The sequence below is a fragment of the Aplysia californica genome, unplaced genomic scaffold, assembly GCF_000002075.1.
Source record: "Aplysia californica isolate F4 #8 unplaced genomic scaffold, AplCal3.0 scaffold00386, whole genome shotgun sequence".
In the NCBI taxonomy this organism is placed as follows: domain Eukaryota; kingdom Metazoa; phylum Mollusca; class Gastropoda; order Aplysiida; family Aplysiidae; genus Aplysia; species Aplysia californica.
The window spans coordinates 515,988-540,209 of record NW_004797656.1 but is presented as its reverse complement, the minus strand read 5'-3'; the positions used below and the strand labels follow the sequence as shown (position 1 = coordinate 540,209).

The following is a 24,222-nucleotide window of genomic DNA, read 5'->3' as shown; positions in this document are numbered from 1 at the left end:
GACGGGTATCCGATTCCGGTGTCAAGCAAATTTTGTGTCAGTTCCAAAGGGTTCACGAGAGGTCACAGAGTCACAGCTCACCACAGGGCCACAGCACAGTTTCTTCCAAGAATTTGCAATAAATGTTGTTGCTCTTGTTTTGGTCATGATGCCTCCATGGACCTCAATTTGATATCATAACAAAACAGCTGTTTTTCCCTTTCCTTCATGAAATGTGATAACCACCCTGGACCGGTCCAGTAATTATTACCAAAACCAACTATGTTTGCGAGGGTGATATCTCAGTCATTAGTCAGGCCGTTGATCAAACCGAATAATGCCAAGACTCTTGTTTTTGACAGTCGTGGATTGCTGTCAGCGGTTGAAGCCTGTCAGCCGAGTGATAGCAGTGTCATAACCAGGCATTTTTTTGTGACGCAAAAGCAAAAACTGACTTGTCAAGTTCAATACCCAAAACTGATTGTGCATTTGAGACATTTTCACTGCTCTTCACAAGTGAACCAGCTTAGGCTTGGTAAAAAAAATGTTGTTTTCCAGAAGATTAAAAGTAATAAAAATTCTTTCAAGGGTGTGCAGCATTTGGGATGGTTTGGTGCTGTAGGAGCTGTGGTATCTTTTGGAGCTTACTGGTTCTTGGACTCTTTGCAATTACATCCCACCGGTGCTTTCAGTTCTGTGGTTCATGCTGACAGTCGAAACAAAAACAATTTTATTGCTGATGTTGTGGAAAAGGCTGCTCCAGCTGTTGTGTTCTTAGAAATCAAAGGAAGGTTTGTAAAGTTTGATCATTGAGCATTAAAAGATATCCTCCCCCCCCCCCCCCGCCACCACCCCACTACCACGCCATACACAAAAAAAAAAAAAAAGGGAAAATGGTCGGATCCATCATCATCTCATGTGCTCGTAGATGTGGACAGGGACTTTCATCCCTTAATTAAAGTATGTTTTTATTTTGGGGAGGATCTGAACTAGGGAGCTGACTGCAAGGCAATTTTTAATTTCTGACTGGAACTTCGTAATTGTACTGTCTCTCTTGTTAAATCTGACTTTTTGTGAAGTAAATTTAAAGAACGGATAAATAATGAAGCATGCGTTTTACGGGGATTAAGGGTTCAATTTGTCCACCAGTGGGCTCATCCTTCTTAAAGAATAGCTGCTTTCCATGTGAACTGGGTGTTTTATGTTACTAAACGCTGATTGTTCCAGAATGAGAAAGATTTGCTCTAGGGCCTACATAATAACAGACCTACTACAGTATAACACGGATAGGTCGAACACAGAAGACTCGAAATCACACATCCGTCGAACTGTGCCTGTGGTCCCATTTTTTCTTCTTCTTTATCTTTGTAAGAAAATTACGTGAAGCTTGATCACAAACACGGAATAGTCTAACTAATTATGTTGCAGCAGAAGTCTACAATGTTCTTTGAGGTGCACTTTGAGACAAAATAATAATAATAGTAATATTACCCCCCCCCCCTGGAAAAATGCATGGTTGGTAAAATATCACCTTCCCTCCTCCTCAGAAGCAACTAGCTGTGCTAATTTTAGCGCGCTGCTCGACAAGCGTGCCGAGACCGAGACCCTTGGCCTAGTTACGTTTGTGTGGAAAGGAAGGGTTGTGCATCACACAATCTATTGTTTTGCCCCTAAAGTAGCAATCTTTTTTGCTTCCCTTGTTTTTCTGACTCAGCCAATGGCATTAACACTGTTCACGTATCCCTCAAACTATGGATTCCTCAAACTGCCGAGGCCAGTCTCAGTGAATTTGAGATCCGTGTTATACTGTATGTCTAAAGAACCAAAACACATTTAAAATGAATTGTGCTGATTGGTGTGCGTCCATCACTGCTGAAATCAGAATATTGTTCTGCCTTTGTAAAGTCCAGTTTTTGTCTCGAAAGTTGGCTGAATTAGTGAAATTTGTTGTCTCTTTTTGGATTTCAGGCATCCTCTCACAGGGAAACTTGTGACTCTCTCCAATGGCTCTGGCTTCGTAGTGAGGAGCAATGGTATCATATTAACAAATGCTCATGTTGTAGCAAACAAGTCTTCAGTGAGTGTCAAGCTACAAGATGGAAGAGTTTTTGAAGGCCAAGTGACAGCTGTAGATCCCATCTCTGATCTTGCGACCGTCAAGATTCCTGCGGTATCTATGACGAGCGTTTTTTTTTCCTTTCCATGCTTTTTTAAATCCGTTTCCTTTGGAATTTTTCGGGATTGAGCTTTTGCTAAAACATTCATGTACAGTTGAACCTGCTCTAACAGCCACCTGTAGATGTAGCATAGTATATAAATAATATATTGAATACTTTCTAGAATAATTAAGCAATAACTGTATTACAGCTGGGTCGCGAGCATAAGAACGGAACTGAATCACCACTCTTCCCTGCAGAAAGCGATTCGCGATTCACTTCAGCGGAATGCGGAACAGTATCGCCTTCCGATTCACTCCCCTGCCGCTGTCACCGCCTTGCAGCTTGTTTGTAACCTACTGCTGGGTCGCGAGTCGAGTCGCGAGCGCAAGAATGGAACGGAACACTTAGTATGGCTCCCCTTATTTTACAAAAGATGGTATAGTCCAACCCCCCTATTAAAACAAAATGAACGGGTTCCAACCAATAGGCAGAAGGAATTTTATGGAGCCATTGTTTTAGCGAATCATGGAGGGGGGGGGGGGGTGGAATTTATGGGGTCGGTAATTGGGGTCAGTAGAGGAGTGCCATGAAGGGTGGGGGGCAGAGAGGATGGCAGGACAATAAGAGTGGGACTCGCGAAGTGGCGTTGATATGACGCTGTTCCGTTTCACGCATACAACGAGCCCGAGGCTTAGTGTTCCACAAGTGCTCGCGTACTCACGATTGTTTGAAGCAGACTGAATCGCGAATTGCCACTCTCAGATTTGGCGAGCAGGATCCAGCTCTAAACTGTATATTATATATGTGTCACGATGCTGTGGAATCAGGCGTTAGTCAATTTTTGAGCAAATAAGTTTGCCACATTTTGAACATTCAAAAACTTCACTTCCGCTTGTGGGTGTGTGCAGCTTGCGGGCTTCTCTGTTGGTTTCTACATTTCTTGAAGTTACTGAAAACATTTTTTTCACACTACACAGAGTGAGAACAGATGTGTTCCTTATTTTTGTTTGATTGTTTCAGAGCCATCTCGCCACAATTCCTCTGGGGATCTCCTCACAAATCAGACCAGGAGAATGGGTGATAGCCATGGGGAGCCCATTATCTCTGAGCAACACAGTGACCTGTGGCATAGTCAGCAGTGTTCAGCGAGCCAGTAAGGAGCTGGGCCTTCGAAATAAAGATATGGATTACATCCAGACCGACGCTGTCATCAATGTAAGAAAGGGAGGCTATTGATGGTCCTGTGCTGATATACAGTGGAACTCGGATTCAACAAAGTCCTCTGGCCTGACCTCCAATTTCGTCAAATCTGAGTGTTCGTTGTAGCAAGCATGAGGTTTTTGTGGAGATAATTACAGGCACTGAGCTAGTAATATATAAAGGGGAGTAATAGGTGGTAGGGTACCCTGAAATGACTGCTTTTTTACCCCTTTTCGATTTCCGTCAATCAAAAGTAGTTTGATTTCAAATGAGAGTCATTTTCATTTCATTGATGCCATACCACAAAAAAAAAATGCTGGAAAATTCCAAGAAAATACACTAAACTGTACCTTGCACACATTTTGCTAAAGGGCCAATTCGTTCAAATTGACGCTAATGTCATCTATAATTTATAATGCATTATTTGCTGAACAAGTTATGTTGCTGTGTAGAGCCTAACATAAAGCAATGTTTGATTCCACAGACCAGCACGCTATTTATTACCTAGATCTATGTCTAAACTAGTTCATCATTATAATATTGATAGGTGGGGGGGGGGGGGATAAATGATGCATTTGTATCTCTACTGACGTTCTATACCCAGACTATTTGTGCCCCCTCCCCTAAGACACATGCACACACTGTCATATGTGTGCTTTCCGACCAAGACACTTGCTAAGACATAAATATGTGTGCTAACAACGCATGTGTTGGTATGAAAGAAGGCCGCTGATTGATTGCATAAGAGATATAAACAATAGGCTAAGTGAAACATGGTTCACGAATAAGTAAGGGGCCATGGATGGTTTCTAGGAAAATGAGCGAACCCACGTCAGTGGGGACTGTTCACCCTGCAAGCGATTTCGTTGAATCTGAGCTTGCTCATTTACATGTTCGTTGAATCCAAGTTATTTTTTATTGATTTTAATGAATTAAATAGACCGGGAATCCATCTCCTTTCGCTGAATAAGAGTTTTCACAGCAAATATCAACAGCTACCAAGACAGTGCAAATAGATTATAAGCAGGGTCATCTTTCCCCTTAAAATGAAAGACAAGCAGTTAGTCAGATAAGATATATTTCTTGTGCATGTGTTGCAGTCAGTTTAGCAGCTAGAAACGAGCATTTTTCTATTTGTGAGAGATGAGTTATAGGTATATAGCTCTCTAGGTTGTTTTTTTTAAAATGTAGGCTACGCCTATAAGGGGAAGTTGTTTCCTGTGTCACCCAACTGAGTTCAATTTGCCACTGACATGCTTTTTATTTATTTTTTTTTCAGTTTGGAAACTCAGGAGGACCACTGGTGGATCTGGTATGTTGCTCCTGTTAACTGAAAAGGCCAATAACTGACAGACAAAAACAAATATTTTTAAACTTGTTTTAAAAATTTTTTTAAATAGTTTAGTTAAAAAAGATTGAAGCGGTTTAGATATTACGAAAACGAATAATGTGCATATTCATTAAAACTTGACAGACACTTTAAAAAGTGTCAGATATGTTTTGTTAAAGATGAAATTTTATGATTTAAATAATAGATATCATTTGTATAGCGCAAATCCCTGCGCAACAGCAAGCTCTAGGCACTTCCCAATCTATAGGCCCTACTATTACCCCAGCAGACCTGAGACCATTCTGATACTGAAACAAACTCAACTTCCTTGGAAGCATACAGTGCAAGCGCTAAAACACTAATATACTGACAAGATCTTTTGCTGTCTATGGCCGGGTACCCATTTCCATCTGTATGAGGAAAATTCATGTAAAGCGCCTTTCCCAAGGACTCAGCGTCGGGCCTGTGGCTCGAACCCCCGACCCCGTAACCTCACAATTGCGAGTCGGGTAGCCTAACCACTAGGCCACCGATGCCACATTCAATGTAGTTATTATTTAACCCTTTTTTAAATAAAGCTTGTCAGTACAACTGAATTCAGTTTTTTACGCTTCCTTTCTCAGATATCATACATTCATGAGGGAAAAATACATCTCTTGATTCGGAGGAGGATTAAAATGGTGTAGAACTAAACATGAAATATATGTAAAAAAGCAAGCCTTGAGGCATAATTTTATCAAAGATAAATGTGTCTTTGTCTCCAGTTCTTCAGGAATTGTTATTCATTGTTAAAATTTGTAGCTGTAAATGTAGTGCATGTTTTTTGTAGAATGTTTCTTTTTTTCCTTATTTACCGTATTTTTGAATCTAATTTTAGCTTTAATTTTTAAATTTACTTTTCAGGAGGGACGTGCAATAGGCATTAATACAATGAAAGTGACCACAGGCATTTCGTTTGCCATACCATCTGATTATGCCCAGAAATTCTTGTCAAAAGCTGAAGCTTTGATGAAAAGAGGTTTGTATCGTTTAAATTCTTCACATGTTCTGTGGAAGTCCACTTATGTCAAGCCCATAAGCCGATGAGAAATATACTGTCAGGTCAACTGACAAAAGGCCCTGTCTCAACGCTGCTCAAAATATATATTTTGAAATGGTTCTTATAAACTTTACTTAAAAAATATATATGAGTGGTTCCTGTTGGTTTATTTAAAAATGAGGATTCAACTGTAGTTTTTGTCTTGTGCACAGTATAATTGAGGTGCTAGTTGTTTACATCTGCTATGAAAGAAAAAAAATTGTCACAAGTCGTCAACTGTCTATTTTGGTAACAGTCGTTATTATGTTTTGGTGAAAGCTGAAAAATGGCTTCCTCTCTGTGAACGTTGGCCTAGATTTCACCTTTGACCCTCGCTATCCATTAATCCTGATTGTGTATCACTCACGAGGTGGGATGAAGGCGGTGGTCTTAACGTGGCACAGCAGGCAGTGGTACCCACAGGCAGTGTGTAGGCCTGGTGTGCTGTATCGTGACTGGCCATCTAAATTAAGTTTTCATTTCCCATTCTACCACAAAACAAAAACAAACAAGCAAACAAAAACTACCATGACTAATAATGAACATGCCGTCTAATACCTCTTTTTGACTGGCTGTCTCTTACACAATACATTGACATGTAATTGTTGAATTGTCTACCCTCATGCTCCGATTCTTTAGTCTTTCTCTTTTACTCTATAAAGATACAGGGATTTATTTTAAAAATGGAAGCAAGGCATATGAACAGGCTGAGGGACTTATATGACAGAATTGTGTTGAAAGTGTCTTAACTCTTTAAGCCCTGACTTTATTCTACATTTCCCGGACTTTTTTTCCACAATCACCTAAATCTGGTGCACTATGTCTCATTATAACCCCAAAAGCTTGCCTCCAACTTCTAAATAGGGGAAACAAAGGCTTAGTCATTACTAAACTACTTGATTAGGGAATAGTTCCCAAAAACAAGCCAAAACTAGCACTAAATGAAAACGAAACGGTTGTGTCTAGTACTGTCGGATGGGGAACAACATTATTACCGCCAGACGCTCCCAGCGTCCGATGGGGTTTAAAGAGTTAACACTTTTATTTAAACTAAAACTAAGATTACATGAACAATTCCGTGAATGCCCCAAAATTGACGAGCACACAATTCCTCCTCGTCATGACACAATTGAATACATTAATTATAATCAATGGGTTACTTGAACTCTATGTGCTTTTTTTTTTTTACTGACTGGCTGTTCTGGCATGTGTTTGAAATAGTTTAAAATATTCAACCTCTACATGCCAGTCACAAGGTTGAGGGTTTGCGCAGTGTCGTTCTAAACCTTTAGTCCAGCAGCTATTCAGACCGTCTTCTCCATGTCGTATAAACTGCTTCCAAATTTTGTGTCATTTCAGGCCAGACAGAAAACGGTTTCCTGAAACGGCGCTTCATAGGTATCACCATGCTCACTTTGACAGAGAGTGTGATGAGGGATCTGAAGAACAATGTCCGAGTGCCAAGCTTCCCGGATGTTGATGGTGGTGTCTTCGTGTACAAAGTCATCCCGGGATCCCCTGCTCATATGTGAGGACTTGCTTTGACCTTGAGAATCTTGCTTTTGTCTCTGTGGATGCTCAGTCCAATACAGAATCTTTTCTTTTATTAGCTGCTGGGTGTAGGAAAGTAGAGGAGTGTCTTTGTCGAAGTAGAGGTCATATTTAGAGTGTCAATTGGGTGCTGTTGCACCTGTATGCTATTGATGTCTTCCTTGCCCAATCATTGGTGCAAATGCACGGTCACTTCCTCTAAACACATACTTCGATCTGCGAAACACACTGACAGGTAAAGATTGACAAAGGGAAATTTTCACTACGACATACATGGCTTTCATAACACAAGTCTAGACAACTGGATATTTGGCGAGACTGCCCCTCACGCAGAACAAAGAGAGTGATGGAGAGTGTTTTCACACCCAACTGTCCATGGGCACAGGAGTCCAGGACTGGGCTAGCGATATGATTGGGGGATGGGGATTAACTGAAATATGTTTTGAATGGTCACTCGAAATACCTCTTTGAGAGGTTTTTCAGTGGTGTTCGGATGACTGAAATGTTTAGTTAAACCTGTAAATATGATGCGCAATTATCTGTCATTGCGTGTCCAATGCCTGGCTTGGTTATGTGATGCAGCTTATGCTACCATTACATATATATATGCGTGACTCAAAATTGATTTCAATTTGAACTATCAACGAAATAATTTCACTTTTTCTCCAGTTTTTATGTTTTTTTGGTGTTTTTTTCCAGTGGTGGTGTCTTAGCCGGAGACATCATCATCGAGATCAGTGGGAGCCGAGTCAAGTCTGCTGCAGATGTTTATGACGCAGTTGAGAAGTCAGAGATTTTGCAAGTTGTGGTCATCAGAGGTCAGACCAAGAAAGTGATCCCAATTAACACCCAAGAAACTATTTAAGCCGTAATGGTTCATTGGTGGACAGGCTACAAGCTCAGAAGTATGTTCTTATGCAAAGACTCACAGGTATTTGAAACACCATTGCCATGACTGATGAAATTAAATTATTTTGCAAAATTATTTCTGTGTTTCTGTGTATCATTTCAAATGAATGTGCTAGTAATAAGAGTAGTAGTATGTTGTTGTGAATTCTCTTTCAGATTCAGTCATGTCATTTGATATGTACCTGCAGACTACTCACTTAGAAGAGAAAAAATAAGATACGAGGGCTGTTCTATGGAAAACCGGAAAAGGTCCTTAAAAGCAACAATCTTTGTCCTATTATAATAAAAATGTAACACATCATACCTAAACATGTGCTTTATTTCTCAATGTAATCACCATCCTGCTGGACGCATTTTTCCCATTGCTGGATCAGGGAGAAGATACCCTCCCTGAAGAATTTTTGATCAAGAGATTTCAACCAATCTTTCACAGTATCCACGAGGTCTTCGTCGTCGTTGAATCACTGTCCAGAAATGTGGCGTTTCATTGGTCCAAAAAGATGATAATCTGACGGGGCCAAGTCAGGACTGTGAGGGGGGTGTGGCGGAACTTCCCGGCCGAACCTTTGGATCTAGTCTTTTGTAGCGTTCGCGGTGTGTGGCGTTGCGTTGTCATGCTGCAAAATGACCCCGCTGGACAACCGGCCTGGTCTTTTTCGGTGGACAACCTCTCTCAACTTACCAAGAGACTGGCAGTGTCTGTTAGTTTTAACAGTTTGTCCTGGTTCCAGAATGTCAAGAAGCAGAACACCCTTAGCGTCCTAGAAAACCATGGCCATGAGTTTCTTCACCGATGGCTGAACTTTAAACTTTTTTCGGGGGAGGTGAAGACGTGTGCTTCCAAACCATTGAATCCCTCGTCTCAGGGGTCATGTGGTGTACCCAAGTCTCATCACCTGTAATAATGCTTCTCAGGAATGCTTCATCGTATTGTTGGAGGTCTCAAGATGCGTTCACGACTCCCGTGACAGCTTGGCGACAACGATTCAACAAAGTCTGAGACACTTCAATACGTTGCGTCTTGTGGTCAGCTGTCAGCTCTTTTGGGACCCATCGAGCAGTGACCTTTCGATAGTGCAGCTCATCAAACACTATCCTATGGACTGTCGACTTTGAAATGTTTAGCGACTCGGAAATTTCGTGAACTTTTAGGCGCCTGTCTGTTTGAATGAGTTCGTTAATGCGACTCTTGTCCTCAGTCTTAGCAGAAAAACGAGGTCCTGGGTGAACTTTGTCATTGACGTCCATATGCCCGGTTTTGAACTTACTGCACCACTCATATACGTGTGACTTTGCCATTACTTTCTCCCCCTAAACTGACTTTATTTCAGTGTGTATTTCTATAGGTTTGAGACCTTTTGTGGTCAGAAACCAATTACAGCCAAATTCCGATTTTCCGTGGGACAGCCCGTGTAGATAGATGGATAGACTGACAGACAGATCGACAGACAGCCAGACTGATAAATGATAGATAGATAGATAAATGGATAGATATAGATAGAAAAAGAAATAGGACCTACCTACCAGCGGCGACCTCAAACCACTCGCAATGTGTTGTTGATGGTTGTGCTGACCGCCCCACTGTGACCAACTCAGTCATGTCAGCCGCACACAAAGTGCTTGCTGGCCAACACTAAAGATGGGGGACTCACATATATATGAAATATATGATTATATATGTAATGTAAACATGCACAGAAATTTGCAAGAGGTGTTTTGAGTTATTGACAGTAGATTGTTTTGCTGTGTATCTCTGAGATTCGTTGTGTTTTGATTGCAATTGTTCTATGTCTCCATAGATCATACAATTTAGATCATTTTAGAGGTGAGCAGTTGCTGCTTCGATCCTGCCTGCCAGGGCCAACCTAGGCCGAGTAGGACACAACATCAGCTGATACAGGGAAATACTCAATAAAATGATTTCCCCATGCTGAAGTCCAATGTACTTCATAGGAGTGAAATAGGGAAAGAGACAATCTCTGTAAAAGCGTTCATGTGTCTTACTTTTGCACTGTTTTAATGTTAGGTTTTCAGAGTGGCAAAATTAGTATTATTATTGTCTTATTAAGTAAAGTAGGCTACATGAACATAGTATAGTATTCAGTATATTGTACATATATTTAGGACCAGATGCGCTGCAGTGACATCTTAAGTCAGTGGTACCTATTTCCGCTCTAAGTTGAAGGTGAATGAATTTGGCTGAACTACTGACCACAATTTAACTCCTGATAAACCAATGTTGAAACATTGTACCTCACTTCACAGTCAGCATCTCGTTTTCCCCAATCTTTTCTGATGAATAATAAAAAAGCCTTGTTTAACTGTCTAGCACGCACACAGGGAACTGGACAAATGTGGAAATCTTTTTGTATGAATGTCACTATGCATGTGTTTTAAATGCAAAGAATATGCGCTGTGTGTATAAAACAAATTCTGAATATATGAAAATCTGTTCGCTATGTGCGTATTACGTGTTTGCTATGTAGCCTACCTGCTAGACCGTACCATCAAAGACACAACATTTTTATTTTTTTTTGGTAAGGGTTTTACGGCGCTCGCTGCTGCATAAGGTCATATGAGCGGGCGCACAAAGTTTCTGTACTGATAAACCGAAGTTGCCTACAGGTAACATCTGGTTTTATGAACACATAGGTGGCAAGTAATAAACAAGGGTTTGACAGAATGTCAGTCACATCATTACTTTACAAAGTCCAATTGAGAAATGCTCTTCTCTAAAAGACACTGGCGTTGACATGACATGCTGGCTGAATCTTAATTTCAACTTGTTGCACAACATGGCACCAGACAAAGTATTGTCTGTATCAACCAAAATAATAAGACCATAGCCACTTACTGGCATCGGACTTTTTATATTAACTCGCAGTAAAAGACTCATTTTTAATTTCTAAGAAAGCAGGAACAGAAAGATGTAGAATTTCATTTGTACCAACAGTAGTGAGGCTACTGAACACAGTGCTGCAAATGAGGAAGAGATAAAGCGAGAGAGAGAGAGAGAGAGAGAAAGAGAGAGAGAGTTTTGGTATGTAAAATTTATGTCCTCTCTTGTTATGTGTATGCGTGAGTGCACATGAACTCTCCAACACCACAGCCATTGTAAATGACCAAGTCAAATTTCTTCCTGTGAGATGAATAATAATTGTGTCATGACGTGGTGGAATCGGATGCTTGTCAATTTTTGGGCATGTGGAGTTATTGGTATTATCTGAAAGCTTATTCATTTGCTTTTCTTTCACCTATCTTGAATAGAATTTGAGATATTTACAATTGAAGGACATGGGGTCGCCTGGTTTGAGTTTGAGTGGTGAAATTAGCAAGAAAATAGCCAATAGCTTGAGATATCTTGGAAAATGAAACATTACATATTTTGTGCCTTTAATCAACCTTTTTCCAGTAAAATTCACATGGAAATGTGTTTTTATATTATATTGACATGAAAAGTTGTTGAGCCTAAAAAACAAAAATTTGATAAAAATTGCCAGACTGGTGGAAAAATGCCTTTTTCTTTCATTTTAATTTAAATATTTTGAAGAGCAGCAGATATCACCACAGCTTCAAAAGCTTTTTGATGTACTGAAGCATAAAATTATGGAACAGGTTTGTATTAGGAGCAGAGTTTGCAGCCACTTCTTGAAAACTGGCTTGAATGCACAAACCTTGCTGGTATTGGTAGCAATATAAAGATGCCCTTTCTCAAACAATCTTTTTATGACTTGATATGGATACAAGTTTGTCACTTTGGTTGTATCGAAAACGTTAATCAGGAAGGAATGAGAAGAGGCCACGAAGGGAGATGAACACTTGATATCGAGTTGAACAGAACTTCACATTAAGAGCAAAGATGCATGTGTTGACTTTGACTTTAAATCTAGCCCTACTAAAATTAATTTGATGCAATTAGATCTATATGATTTCAAAAATTTGACTGCCTTCTTTTCATAATTTCAAGCCTAGAAGCCACAATTGAACTGAGAAGCACTTACCAGTGGGTGGTGTGAAAAATGAAACAGAATTCATTTACTGGCTTATGGTGAATTGGTGAAAATAGATACCAATACTGTCATAATATGTGAGGCAGCTGAAATCAGGAGCTCGTCAAATTAACGAAATCAAAGAAACTGGCATTTTCCCATTTATTTGGTAATTTTTATCAAATTTTTGTTTTTTGGCTCCGCACCTTTTACGTCCACTAGGAAACACATTTCTGTGTAGATTTTATTGAAAAGCGTCGATTAATGGAACAAAAAATGTAAATTAGCAGTTTCCAAGATACTCAAGCTTTGATAATCACTTAATTTTGGCAGCCATTTTCTGGCTAATTTTACCTCTGAACCAGGCAACCCCTACCTCCTTCAATCGCAAATATCTAGACTTTAATTCCACAAAAATACCAATAATTCAAAAAATGCCCCAAAATTGACGAGCACCTGATTTCACTGCATCGTGACACATATAATCATCCATCAACACTGCTCCTCAAAAAACAAGAAAAATTGGCAAGTTTCATTTTATATCAGTATTTTTTGGTCAATTTGATGTTTGGAGACGGTGATCTTTTATGTGAGACAGACTATGACTATGATGAGCAAAAAGTAGCATAGAATCAGAATGTTTTTAACATGATCCTTATTTTATGACATAAAGACAAGAAAGCACAAACATCAAAATTTTAGTTCATCATTTTAATTCATCAACATAAATAAATTCAAGAGAGCGGAATATAAATGATGAGGTTTCCAGAACCCTATAGTCATAGTAAGATTCTTCATTTGCACGAGTTTTGAAATTCTTAACAGTATCACATGATGTTACAGTACATTTATAAAGCAAATGCAGATGTACTCTGGATTTTGAAATACCCCAATCACACATTAAATTCTCATGAACTTTAGTTGCATGCAAAGCAAGTTAACCGCTAATGTGAAAACTATCTGTTCTTTATAAATTGGTTCTGACAACTGACCTATTCTGTTAAGTGTTTCCTTTGAGATCTACCCTTTGAAGAAGGTAATTTCACTATCATCAGCAGATATATTAGTCTTCAATCATTGAATTCACTGTTTGCCAAATTACATGCATTAATCCTTCATTTTACAGAGTGGTGTCGATGACAAATCCAGAGGGCACTTACTCAGGCGCCATCAGATCAAGACAAGGGACAAAATAACTCAACCATATCCCAGCTCATGCAGTTTCAAATCACATCCACTTTCAAAATCACTGAAAAAGCAGATTACTTGGAATTGATACTTAACTTTGGAAGTTTCAAATATTTTTTTCCCCAGCAGACACAACCGACATATGACAACACAGACAAAAATAACATGGTAGTACCGTCTTATATTATCTGGTGCAACATTTGTCAGACAGTACATGATGAAAATAAGTTATCAAGCACCATTTACTGTACAACTGAACACTAAAATTCAATGCAAATAAAGCATTATAATCCACAACAACACAACAGACATTGGAAATGACTTAGTTAGAGACGTTTATACACAAAAACTGGACACAAAAAAACTCCTAGACATTATGATAAATGTTGTCAAGACGGCCATAGTCTCTTTTTCATGATGTAAAGAACAGTGGCAAAGAAAAACAAGAGTGCAAGCAAGATAAGGAGACGGTCTGTGAATTCGCGACGTCCGTACTTTGTGAGCAGTCTCTGTGAGTGCTGGATGTGACCCCCCATGCTGTGGAACTCGTCTTTTGTGTCACTGACCGCTTGAGAGGTGCCAGCTGAAATTAAAAGAGTCAGGTCAAATATGAATGTATCTAAACAAAGAACAATCCAGTCCTTGTGAGATAAAGTAGATGGGAAAGTTTGTTAATTGGAAACATTTGAAGGAAAAAGGGGGGAAAAAGCCCATTTACTTTAGGAACAAGAAGAGCAAAAGATGGTCTTGTCACAATAAATATACAGTGGAAACCTGATATAACATGGATGGTGGGAGTAGAGAAAAAGTCCTGTTATATCCGATCCCTGTTAAATCAGACATGCAAGGAAAGTAAGCATTTGTGGACTAATCCAGCTGTACTTATTCATGGGTAGTTTCCTTGCCACAAGTAGCCACGAACAGAGGTTTTGGCACCACATTTCTCCTTGCCTCCTTAAACAACACCAGAAGAGCTTGGTCCACAGCATCTGCATCGGGTAGTCTCATCTTCTTTCGATCCGGAGCAAAGTTTCCATTGGAACTGGAGTATGCTGCCACTATCTTCTCTCTATCCTCGATAATGGTGTGAATCGACCCTTGTGGAATGTCGAACTGACGACAAATCTCTGCCAGTGAAGCTTGCTTTTGGTCAACAGCCTGGGTTATTTCGTATATTTTGTCAATTGAAAGGCATTTTCTCCTGCGTTTGACATCGTTGGTGGCCATAATGAAAAAAGTAGGCTTAGATCTACACATCTCTCTCTCTCTCCCTCTCTCTCTCTTTTACTTTTTACTCATTGTTAACGAGCCTTTGTCCCTGCTATAACCGGTTGGGCTCCGATGAGGCCCTGTTATTTCTGATAACTTTTAATAGAGACGAAGAGTAGGAAAAAAACGGGGATTTAAAAAATCTCTGTTATTACCGGATCCCTGTTATTACCGGGCCTGTTATATATGGTTTCCACTGTATATATGGAAGGGCCAGAAATAAAAAGTAAATCTGAAAGATAAAAAAAGTAACAAGTTTATCAAGTTTTTGTCACTACAATAAAAGCTGGTACAACACGCAAAGCCAGACAAAATAGCCCCTGGAGACAATGTATATGCATAGGAACTGAACAAAAAGAAAACAAGAAAGTTCCTTGTACACTAAGTTTGTTCGAACAGATTTGAACCAAAAATTTGAAAAAGTGGCTTGTTTGTTGAGCGTAATTGAATCCCACTTGATGTCAGTCGACACTTCAGGTTTAAAAAAATTTCTTTCAGTATCTCACCACCAAATTCTGCGACCATCTGTCTATCACGGGCCTTTTAAACAAATAGTTTTTTTGACCCGATGTCTGTCAAATACTCAGGCTGCCTAAAACCTGTCAGACAGACTTAAGCGTGTAAATGAGAGGCCTCTCAAAAGCCTCAACGGCACCCCGAGCCTTGATATCATCTGGCTAATACTTGGCGATGCCAGATATTTTGCCTGTAGGCTGAGGTGGCCACGTGCGCCTTAGTCTTCTCTGAAAAGCAAGGAAAACTTGGAATAAGACAAGTGGACAAGGTAAACTTTACAGGTCCACTGAAAAACACTTTGAGGCTATGAGTGGTGACCAAAAACACCCCCCCTGTTGACTCACCTAAAGTGGTAATGTTCATCTCGCTCTGCTTCACCTGCTCTGCCATGGTTCTGTTCAAGCTGATCAAATTTTCTGAGATCGCACTTGCCGTCTTCGCAAGAGTCTCTTTGTTACCCTGGTTCCTTTGAGGAAGAAATCAAGCAGGCAAGTCACAAATGAACAAACAAAAGAATATGAACTAGAAAAGTAAACAGAGCAGGGTTCTGAATTAAAGACAAAAACAAAAACAAACCCAACACAACCAAAGTCTCTGATCCATAAAGATACAAGTACTGACATTAATAATATCATAGCAACCAGATTATTCATATATAGTCACATTCAGATCAAATTAGTACAAGTAAAATTGACCTAATTTCTGTACACCAGATTGATACGAACAAGCTTGAGACCCCAACAATGAGTTTTCCTGCTATTTTAGTTTCACAGAGTGTGAAACTGGGAGAAGAGATTCATTGTGCTGCACTGGCACCCTCTAATCACCTGCATAATAATCTTTCTTAAATGTAAATTATATTACCGTTAAAATGTACATAAATATAAGACCAGTATCTGTGCTGTAATTGTAAGGCTCTGTGCCTTGTCAAAAACGTAACAAATACTGATTTCAAAACACCAGAGAGAAGGGAAATAAGTCTGAAAATAAAGTACCTGTCTCAAAGCTCTCAAAAATCTTCACACATCTTGAAGCAAGTTGAAAGTAAAGGATAAGAAGGAACCATAAAAGCAAGATATAGATCTAATTGAATATATGTCACTTGTTAGACAGACAAACCTTTTTCTGAGTTGTGAACTGCCAGAGAGCAACTGTTGTTTTGTCTTTTTGTCTAAAGCCATTTTGGTGGTAAGACAGGCCTGTCTTAAGCTGGTCACTGTGCTGGGAAGTTAAAAAAAACAAAAAACTGGTATTAAAAACATTTAAAGAGTATTGGGGGGGGGGGGGGGGGGGATTTTCATCGCACATGCGTACATAATACATCAGCTCTTACCAAGAAGAGAAACATTGAAAAGAAAGGATTTTCAAATATCACCAAACACTCCAACAATTACGTCTGTATTTCAACCCTCATAGGTCACGTCGGCAGGCAAGTAAGGGGAACAGTGATGTGGAACAGCCGTGTGTTGTATTGATCTGACTTGTCTTTTCACTGAGCTGAATCACCTTTATAATGTCAATGAGCTTCTCTTTAGCTCAAACAAACAGAAAAAAAAACTCATTAGCAAAATAAGCCACAAGCTTACCTGGATAATTTTTGCCTTAAGTTTTCAACATTAACAAGGATCGCATCTCTGTCTGAATCTCGATCCCGCTCCAAGCCTAGGCGTTCTAGTTCCTGTGTAAATAAAGAATAGCGTTAATACGGCAGCTAAGTGGTGATTACGATGCAGAAATTATAGGACAATACAAAATCCAGAAAAAGAGACCTCAGTGAACACCTGCAACTTTTTTGTGAGCAAAACTTCTCAAAATTCTGTTCTTACTTCGTTCTCATTTATAAAGTGTCTGCACATATATAAAAAATATATTATCATATTCTTTATTTTAGACATTCCCACCAGACTGCATCTATATCCCCTACATACCTTACTTATACTAAGTCTTATCAATAAATGAGCTCTGAATATCAAACATTTTCTTAATTAAGGTATAGAGAAAAAAACACACAAAAAAACATCACCACCACACCCAGTAATTTGATCAAAAAGTTAGGGGAAAAGTCAATACTCCGATAATGAACCCTCCATCCCATAAAATATATCAGAAGAATAAGAAAAATGAGTCTGTCAAACAGATCATATCTATAGGCATTATATAATATAATAATTTAACTCACAGCAATCTTGATACGAAGTTGGGAAATTTTCTGTCTACCCTGGGCATTATAGTCATCAAGTACCTCTGTATCATCAGCATCTTGACGGATATCCTGAGAAAGTTGTTGACAAAAGCTCACAGTAGAAAAAACATTTATAACAAAGAGCTTATCATTCCTGTACAGTAATAGAGTATGGTATGGGACATCCACACTTAAACTGAGTACCCTGAATAACTCAGTAAACATTTTTCAGGTTTTCAGGTGTAATTTACATACAGTGGAAACCATATATAACAGGCCCGGTAATAACAGGGATCCGGTAATAACAGGGATTTTTAAAATCCCCGTTTTTTCCTACTCTTTGTCTCTATTAAAAGTTATCGGCAATAACAGGGCCTCATCGGAGCCCAACCGGTTATAGCAGGGACAAAGGCTCGTAAACAATGTGTAAAAATAAGAGAGAGAGAGAGTAATGCAGTGATGAAGCAAGCCCACGCAAGCCAGGCCACTGCGAGCACGCGCAGCGTTTGAAGCGAGAGAGGGCTGCGGTGTGCTGCAGAACTTGATCTAGCCCGAAACCTAGCAACACGCACGCGTAATGTGTCACCAACGATGTCAAGCGCAGGAGAAATTGCCTTTCATTTGACAAATATACGAAATAATCCAGGCTGTTAACAAAAAGCAAGCTCCAGTGGCAGAGATTTTGTCGTCAGTTCGACATTCCACAAGGGTCGATTCACACCATTATTAAGGATAGAGAGAAGATAGTGGCAGCATACTCCCATGGAAAGTTTGCTCTGTACCCAAAGAAGATGAGACTACCCGATGCAAATGCTGTGGACCAAGCTCTTCTGATGTGGTCTAATGAGGCAAGAAGAAAGTTGGTGCCAAAACCCCTGTTCGTGGGTACTTGTGACAAGGGAAACCACCCATGAATAAGTACAGCTGGATTAGTCCACAAATGCTTACTTTCCTTGCATTTCTGATTTAACAGGGATCGGATATAACAGGACCTTTTCTCTACTCCCACCATCCCTGTTATATCAGGTTTCCACTGTACATAATTAATCACTGTTCGACACATTCTATTACAATAAAATAAATGATTACACACATTTGTCCTAAACGCAGTGCATTTAAGAGACCAACCCTGCCAAAGTTTTCTTATCCTTGGACATCACACAGCATGGTCATCACAATTGATAAAACCAAAGGTTTAAGGCTTTTCCCTACCTGAAGCTACAACCATACACACAAAGCATGACATCTAGATGAAAATGATGCTTACAGAAGAAATAATACATTAGATGTATGGTATCACAGGAAAACTAAGCAAATAAAAAAAAAAACACTTTCTAACAATGATGCCATCACTTTTAAAAGTGCAGTTGCTGTGTTTAGGCCACAATTTTATAGGAGAGCACTTGCCCCACTGAAACACCCCGATTGGTCCAAAGTGCGGAAATTACTGCACAATTAAAAAGCTTAGAGTGATATATATATATATATAACTAGAATAAAAACCATCAAATATTTTAATGTAAATTGGATTAAAATGAGCAAGAAAAGGGCTTTACAAAACCTAAGCATCATGAAATTGTAGTGAAAGTAAAAGAATCAAAATTTTCTTGAAAATGATAGCGAGTTTTAGTTTTAGTGTCCGTCACATCTGTGATCTGCAGCAGTGCATCTGTCTGTGCATGGGAGTGAAAGTAAAAAAATTCCAATAAATCTAAATCATCAAAAAAATATCTCAATTTCAGAATTATTCAGCGAGGTCGACATCGTAGAAGTATTCAAGAATCGGATCTCTTCGGGAGAAGTGGTACCGGCCTAACTCCATAGAAATACATTATGTACACAATCGGAAACAAAAATGAAAGTCGTGTAAAAAAAGCAGGGGGTGGGGAGGACTCCCCCTGCTAAATTGGGGGGTGGGGGGGGGAGGGAGGGGGCTGCTTGGGCTGTGCGTGCGTGTGGGCACGCGCTTGTGTGTGTGTGAGTGCCCGTGCGTGAGTGTGCATGCACACACGCTTTGTGTGTGTGTGTGTGTGTGTGTCATGGTGCACCGGCAGTGGATTTTTAATAGTAATAGCAGTGAGGGGTTCCCCGCCGAGCGCCTTATCACGTCGGAGTCACAGGGGTCAGCTCCCTGTCGCCGCTCTGTCTGGGCTGATTTAATTTTTGGTACTTTTCAACGTAGCATCCAAAAAACGCATTTCTGCTCTTGAGACTAAAAAAAGAACGGACATTGTAACTTGTCTAGTTATTTCGTTAGACACGCTGAAGTCGGCAATGCTAAATAGTAAATATTTTTGGACAAGTGTGAATGAAAAAAAAATCAGTTAAAAAAAACAAACGCCTAACAAAAACTGTCGAACTTTTGGAACATGAAAAACATAACATTGGTGCAGATACTCAGAAAAGATGGTATCTGCTCAAATAATAGAAAGCTGTAATTTTGCAACTTTATCCATCAGGCACACAATTTGCTTGAAGTAAATCCTCCAAATGCAACTTCATGTATCTGACATAATTGTGAATATTCGCATATTTTTCGAAAGTTTATAAAAATTACCCTGTAGTCTCTCTATGAAGTAATACAAATCAATTTTAGTGTCAAAATACATCTACTATGTAATTCACAAATACCGGTAGTATCTTTGCACTCCAGAAATTCCTTACTTTTCTTAAAACGCTAAGTCAAGATTTTGAAGGCTGGCATTGTAACAGGGATGACTTCTTGTAATTGGGTTATAATTTCTTGCTTTCCAGTGACACTGAATCAGCACCAGGCTTTTCCAGCTTTTATTATCATTTGAAATAACTGACAATGTTCTGGTTTCTTTACATTCATAAGAGTCCGCGCATATTTCCGAAACAAAAACTAAGAATGAATGTGTTAGCTGTCCTTATTTTTATTCCATACAAGAAGTTTATCTCTATTCTACCCACGTATTTACAGTTTTGGGTTTTTTTTTTAATCGCATAATATATCTTTCTTAGTTGTATAAAGGCTGCCACAGACACAGCATGATTCATGAACAAATGCAGAGTAACTTTCTCTTGTTTAATGGTAAAACAAGAGCTAACGTTGAGTGTCTTTAGTTAAAGAATGCAGTGTGCATCTTTCTTTTCTTATAATTTGACTATTACTACTTGCGCAGATTTAAGATTTCTCATGGTAAAAGACATGATATTCGTAGTCAGTTTAACACATTATTTTTTAAGATCTGTCGTGCCGTTGACCCGGATGTTAGAGAACACAAACAGAGCAGGAGGCGAAGCAAAATCAAAAGGAGTAGACGGGTAAGTCTCAATTTAAGCTAGGGGGCAGCGGTGAGCCGAACCCACAAGCGATTAAACGTAGAATGCTGCAAACTTTTTTAGGCAAGGTGGCCATCTTGTTTGATGTCAGACCGGGACATCCCTCCGATCACGTGACTACATCTTAATATAGACAACAGCATGGCACCAAAGAAGGAAGTGTCTATATCAATGTATATATAAAGCATAATCTACCTTTCGCTCTTAGAAGTCCTGACGGCCGAATGGACAGCGTGTCTGCGTTAGAAGTCATACAATTATTTGTGGTGTGACACAAATGAATACAATACAATATTTTTTTTTCGGTTCTCTTCTCCTTCCGACTGACCAACAGTTTTTTCCATAAATTATCATTTGTTTCTTTGCAGTTGTTTATGTAGGGCCTATGTAGTGATGAAGCATACAGGAGGGAGGGAGGGTAATCGTCCAGTGTCTTTACTGCAGTTTTCGAGGGGTTTATTGTCTTTGCGTTTACAGTGTTTCATTTTCAAACATCAGCATTCTTACTGTTCTGAGCATCAACAATCTAGATCTAACGATCTTCCATCATGTCCAAGTAGCCTACCGGATTACGAAATGTGTACAACTTACGATTCCAGGTTCCGTCTGTTTAGACTTGGCATCATCAACACAAACGGGACCCAGATTCTTAAGTTGTATGCCTACCCCGAAATGTTATTAACATACCTGTAAACATGTCATTCAAAGCGCTACATCCACAGCCTTCTTAAAAATAGTCTGGGGGTACCCCAGGAAGTGATGACATCACATTACTAAAAACTAAAATTAGCGGGAAATCAGGAAGATGCGCCGTTCTACGTTTAATCGCATATGTGCCGAACGCCCTCCACATTTAATTGTTTGTGGTATAGCGCAGTTACGGAGTAACTCTACAATCTAGATTCTAGCCTGATTATTATTGACACGCACATTTGGGTAACAAAGTGGCTAGCCGTACTTAGATCTAGGTTTGGGCATCGACTCGAACCTGTTGACAGTTGAGTACACAGGTTTCATTAGATCTAGATTCTAGACCTAGATCTAGTAGTTATTCAGGTTTAAATAATGCAAGTCAGTAAGGCACCTTTTGGTTTTGTCTGAAATACAAATACTTTAGGCTTTGCAAACTAAAAATTTCATTTACAATTCAGCCATCAAGTATGGCTAGCCTGACAGTCTAGCCGTAGGCCTACTAACTTATAAATCTTAAGCCCTATTAACATTAGAAAACAGGAGGTTTAAAATATATATATGCACTGTCATTAAGGCACCTAGTTTCGTCTCAAATACAAATACTTTAGGTACTGTAAACTAAAAATTTATTTACAATTCAGTAGGCCTTTTTTATGGTCAGTCTAGCCATCATATGAGGAATAGGCCACTTCTATTCTCACCCCAGGTGAGAATAGCGCAGGCCAGTCTTTTGGCTATTCTCATCCGGTGTGCGTTCACCATTATAGCCTAGATCCAGGCCAACCAATTTTGCGTTCACCCTGAACCACAGAATTCTACACTGTGATTATAAAAGAAAAATTGTAGAATTAAGTGCCGTGAACAAATGTTCCATTACATACTACTGTTAGCCTAAAAGCGTACAATTTTGTCTGTGGGCAGTGGAGAGAGAGAGAGAGAGAGAGAAAGAGAGAGAGAGTGAGGAGTAGTGCGAGAACTTCCGGGCAAAACAAAATGGCGACCCGTGTAGTTTGGCTCGATTCGAAAAGTTAAATAGCCGTAGCATCTTTGTAGACGACCAAATTAATTTACTTTTGTGTTTTAACCCTTGTAGCGCTCCAGGCGACAAAATTCGCCTCCCCTCTCTCACTCCGCTGAGCGCGCAAGGCGACTATAATCGCCAACGGGCGGGCCAGCTCCCAAGCACGCGAGGTGACTATTGTCGACTTAGGGGAACACTTTATTTTTGGAGCAAATAGCGTCACCTTTAGCTGCTATTATTTAGTCATGTAATGGAAAATTTTACCCTAGAATGGTTCAACCAATCAAAATCAAGGAAAAATAACCTAGGGGTCAAGGCACTGCGTGCCTTCGTGGGTTCTGTTAGGGATAGAAGACTCTATAATGTTTATTTAGGTCACTTACCCTGTAGCGCTGAACAGTGAATGAATGATTGGTTTCATTAACAGCTTTCCGTTTATTATTTTGAAAACCATGACCATAGGCTACCTCTGGAAAGTGGTCTTTTCTGAATTTATAAATGTCTAGGGTTTTGGTGAATGTATGTGTGCATACTGTCAAGTAACAAAATGAAACAATTACATTCCCCGCGTGGGCCTAAAACGACCCGGCCAGCGCTCCGGGGCAGGTCACAAACGGTCAAGGCTAAGCGAGCCCGGCACGGAGCACGCTCAGTGCTTCCGGTAAGCGCTACGAGGGTTAACATAATTTTTTTACTTTGTTTTGGTCAATTTGATCGTCCACTTCGATAGACAGTATTCAGAAAGAGACAGAGAGAGAGAGAAGAGGGGAGGAGTAGATCTTGCGAGAACTTAAGGGCAAAACAAAATTCGGCTCGATTCGAAAAGTGAAATAGCCATAGCATCTTTGTAGACGATCAAATTAGCCTATTTTTGTGCTATAACATATTTTTTTCTTTGCTTTCATCCATTTGATCATCCCACACCGATAGAAAGTAAAGCGATTGTTAAGATTCCCGCGTTTAATTCCGATGTGCGTTATTCATACCCTCAGGCATATTTCGCTTTGGTCCCTAACCTTAACCCTAACCCTAACCCTGGCCCTAACCCTAACCCTAACCTAGGGTTAGGGACCAAAGCGAAATATGCCTGAGGGTATGAAAAACGCACATCGGAATTAAATGTGGGAATCTTAACAATCACCGAAAGTGGCGAAAGTAAGCCTATCCTATTCTGAAATTAGGAAAAACAGGTCTTGTTTCACACCGGGTGAGAATAGCCAACGGTGGCATGTCTCACCCAGGGTGGGAGGTCGATCGTATTTTTATTCTCACCCCGGGTGAGGATAGCCACTTCCTTAAGAATAAGTACGGCTAGCCTAGCAGTCATTAAAATTAAGAACAGCAGTACGGCTAGCCTCTTCCTTTCGGAAAATTATTTGTAGGCTACTTCCCCTCTTTTTCCCAATTTCTCTAGATCTAGGGTTTTTCAAATTGAATCCTCATAATTTGTTAGAAACATAGACTCTCACTTGAATAATGGCTTTAGCTTCCAAGTCGAGTTTCACGATCTCCTGCAGACAGAGCCTGACGTGTATGTCGTCCGCCATAGTTGTTTTGGTGGCGTCCGAAAAAAATCAGAGTTACTTCCCATCAGATTAGCTAAAAAATATGACATCGCATTAACATTGACACAAAACAAACTTTCTTGTTCATTGTACGTGATGTATTAGAGTGTGCGTGTGTACTGTTTTATTAGATCTGTCTGCTTCGCGTTGTGTTTATGATGGTACATACGCAATTGATTTCGTGCTTTGGGTTGCAAAATGCGGAAAAAACACTGGCGCAGTTATTTTTCCATGAATTCTTCTCTCAGTTCACTCTACTCCTAACACTGTATATGGTGTGTGTGTCA

At 39.7% G+C, this 24,222-nt stretch overlaps 2 protein-coding genes across 2 annotated transcripts; one reads left to right on the top strand and one right to left on the bottom strand.

Annotated features, from left to right (window-relative positions):
* The first annotated feature begins 35 nt into the window (after positions 1 to 35).
* LOC101848371 (serine protease HTRA2, mitochondrial) lies at positions 36 to 8,282 on the top strand. The gene is made up of 7 exons (XM_005103690.3): positions 36 to 770; positions 1,948 to 2,149; positions 3,159 to 3,353; positions 4,618 to 4,650; positions 5,572 to 5,686; positions 7,106 to 7,274; positions 7,997 to 8,282. The coding sequence occupies exons 1-7, from the start codon at positions 262 to 264 to the stop codon at positions 8,160 to 8,162; spliced, it is 1,389 nt and encodes a 462-aa protein (XP_005103747.1). The 5' UTR covers positions 36 to 261; the 3' UTR covers positions 8,163 to 8,282.
* Positions 8,283 to 12,891: 4,609 nt separating this feature from the next.
* LOC101848131 (vesicle transport protein SEC20) lies at positions 12,892 to 24,222 on the bottom strand. Its single transcript, XM_005103689.3, has 6 exons — positions 23,840 to 24,222; positions 17,348 to 17,440; positions 16,755 to 16,846; positions 16,288 to 16,389; positions 15,513 to 15,634; positions 12,892 to 13,966 (listed from the first exon to the last, which is right to left on the bottom strand). Exons 1-6 carry the CDS (start codon positions 23,915 to 23,917, stop codon positions 13,773 to 13,775), a joined length of 681 nt encoding a protein of 226 aa, XP_005103746.1. The 5' UTR covers positions 23,918 to 24,222; the 3' UTR covers positions 12,892 to 13,772.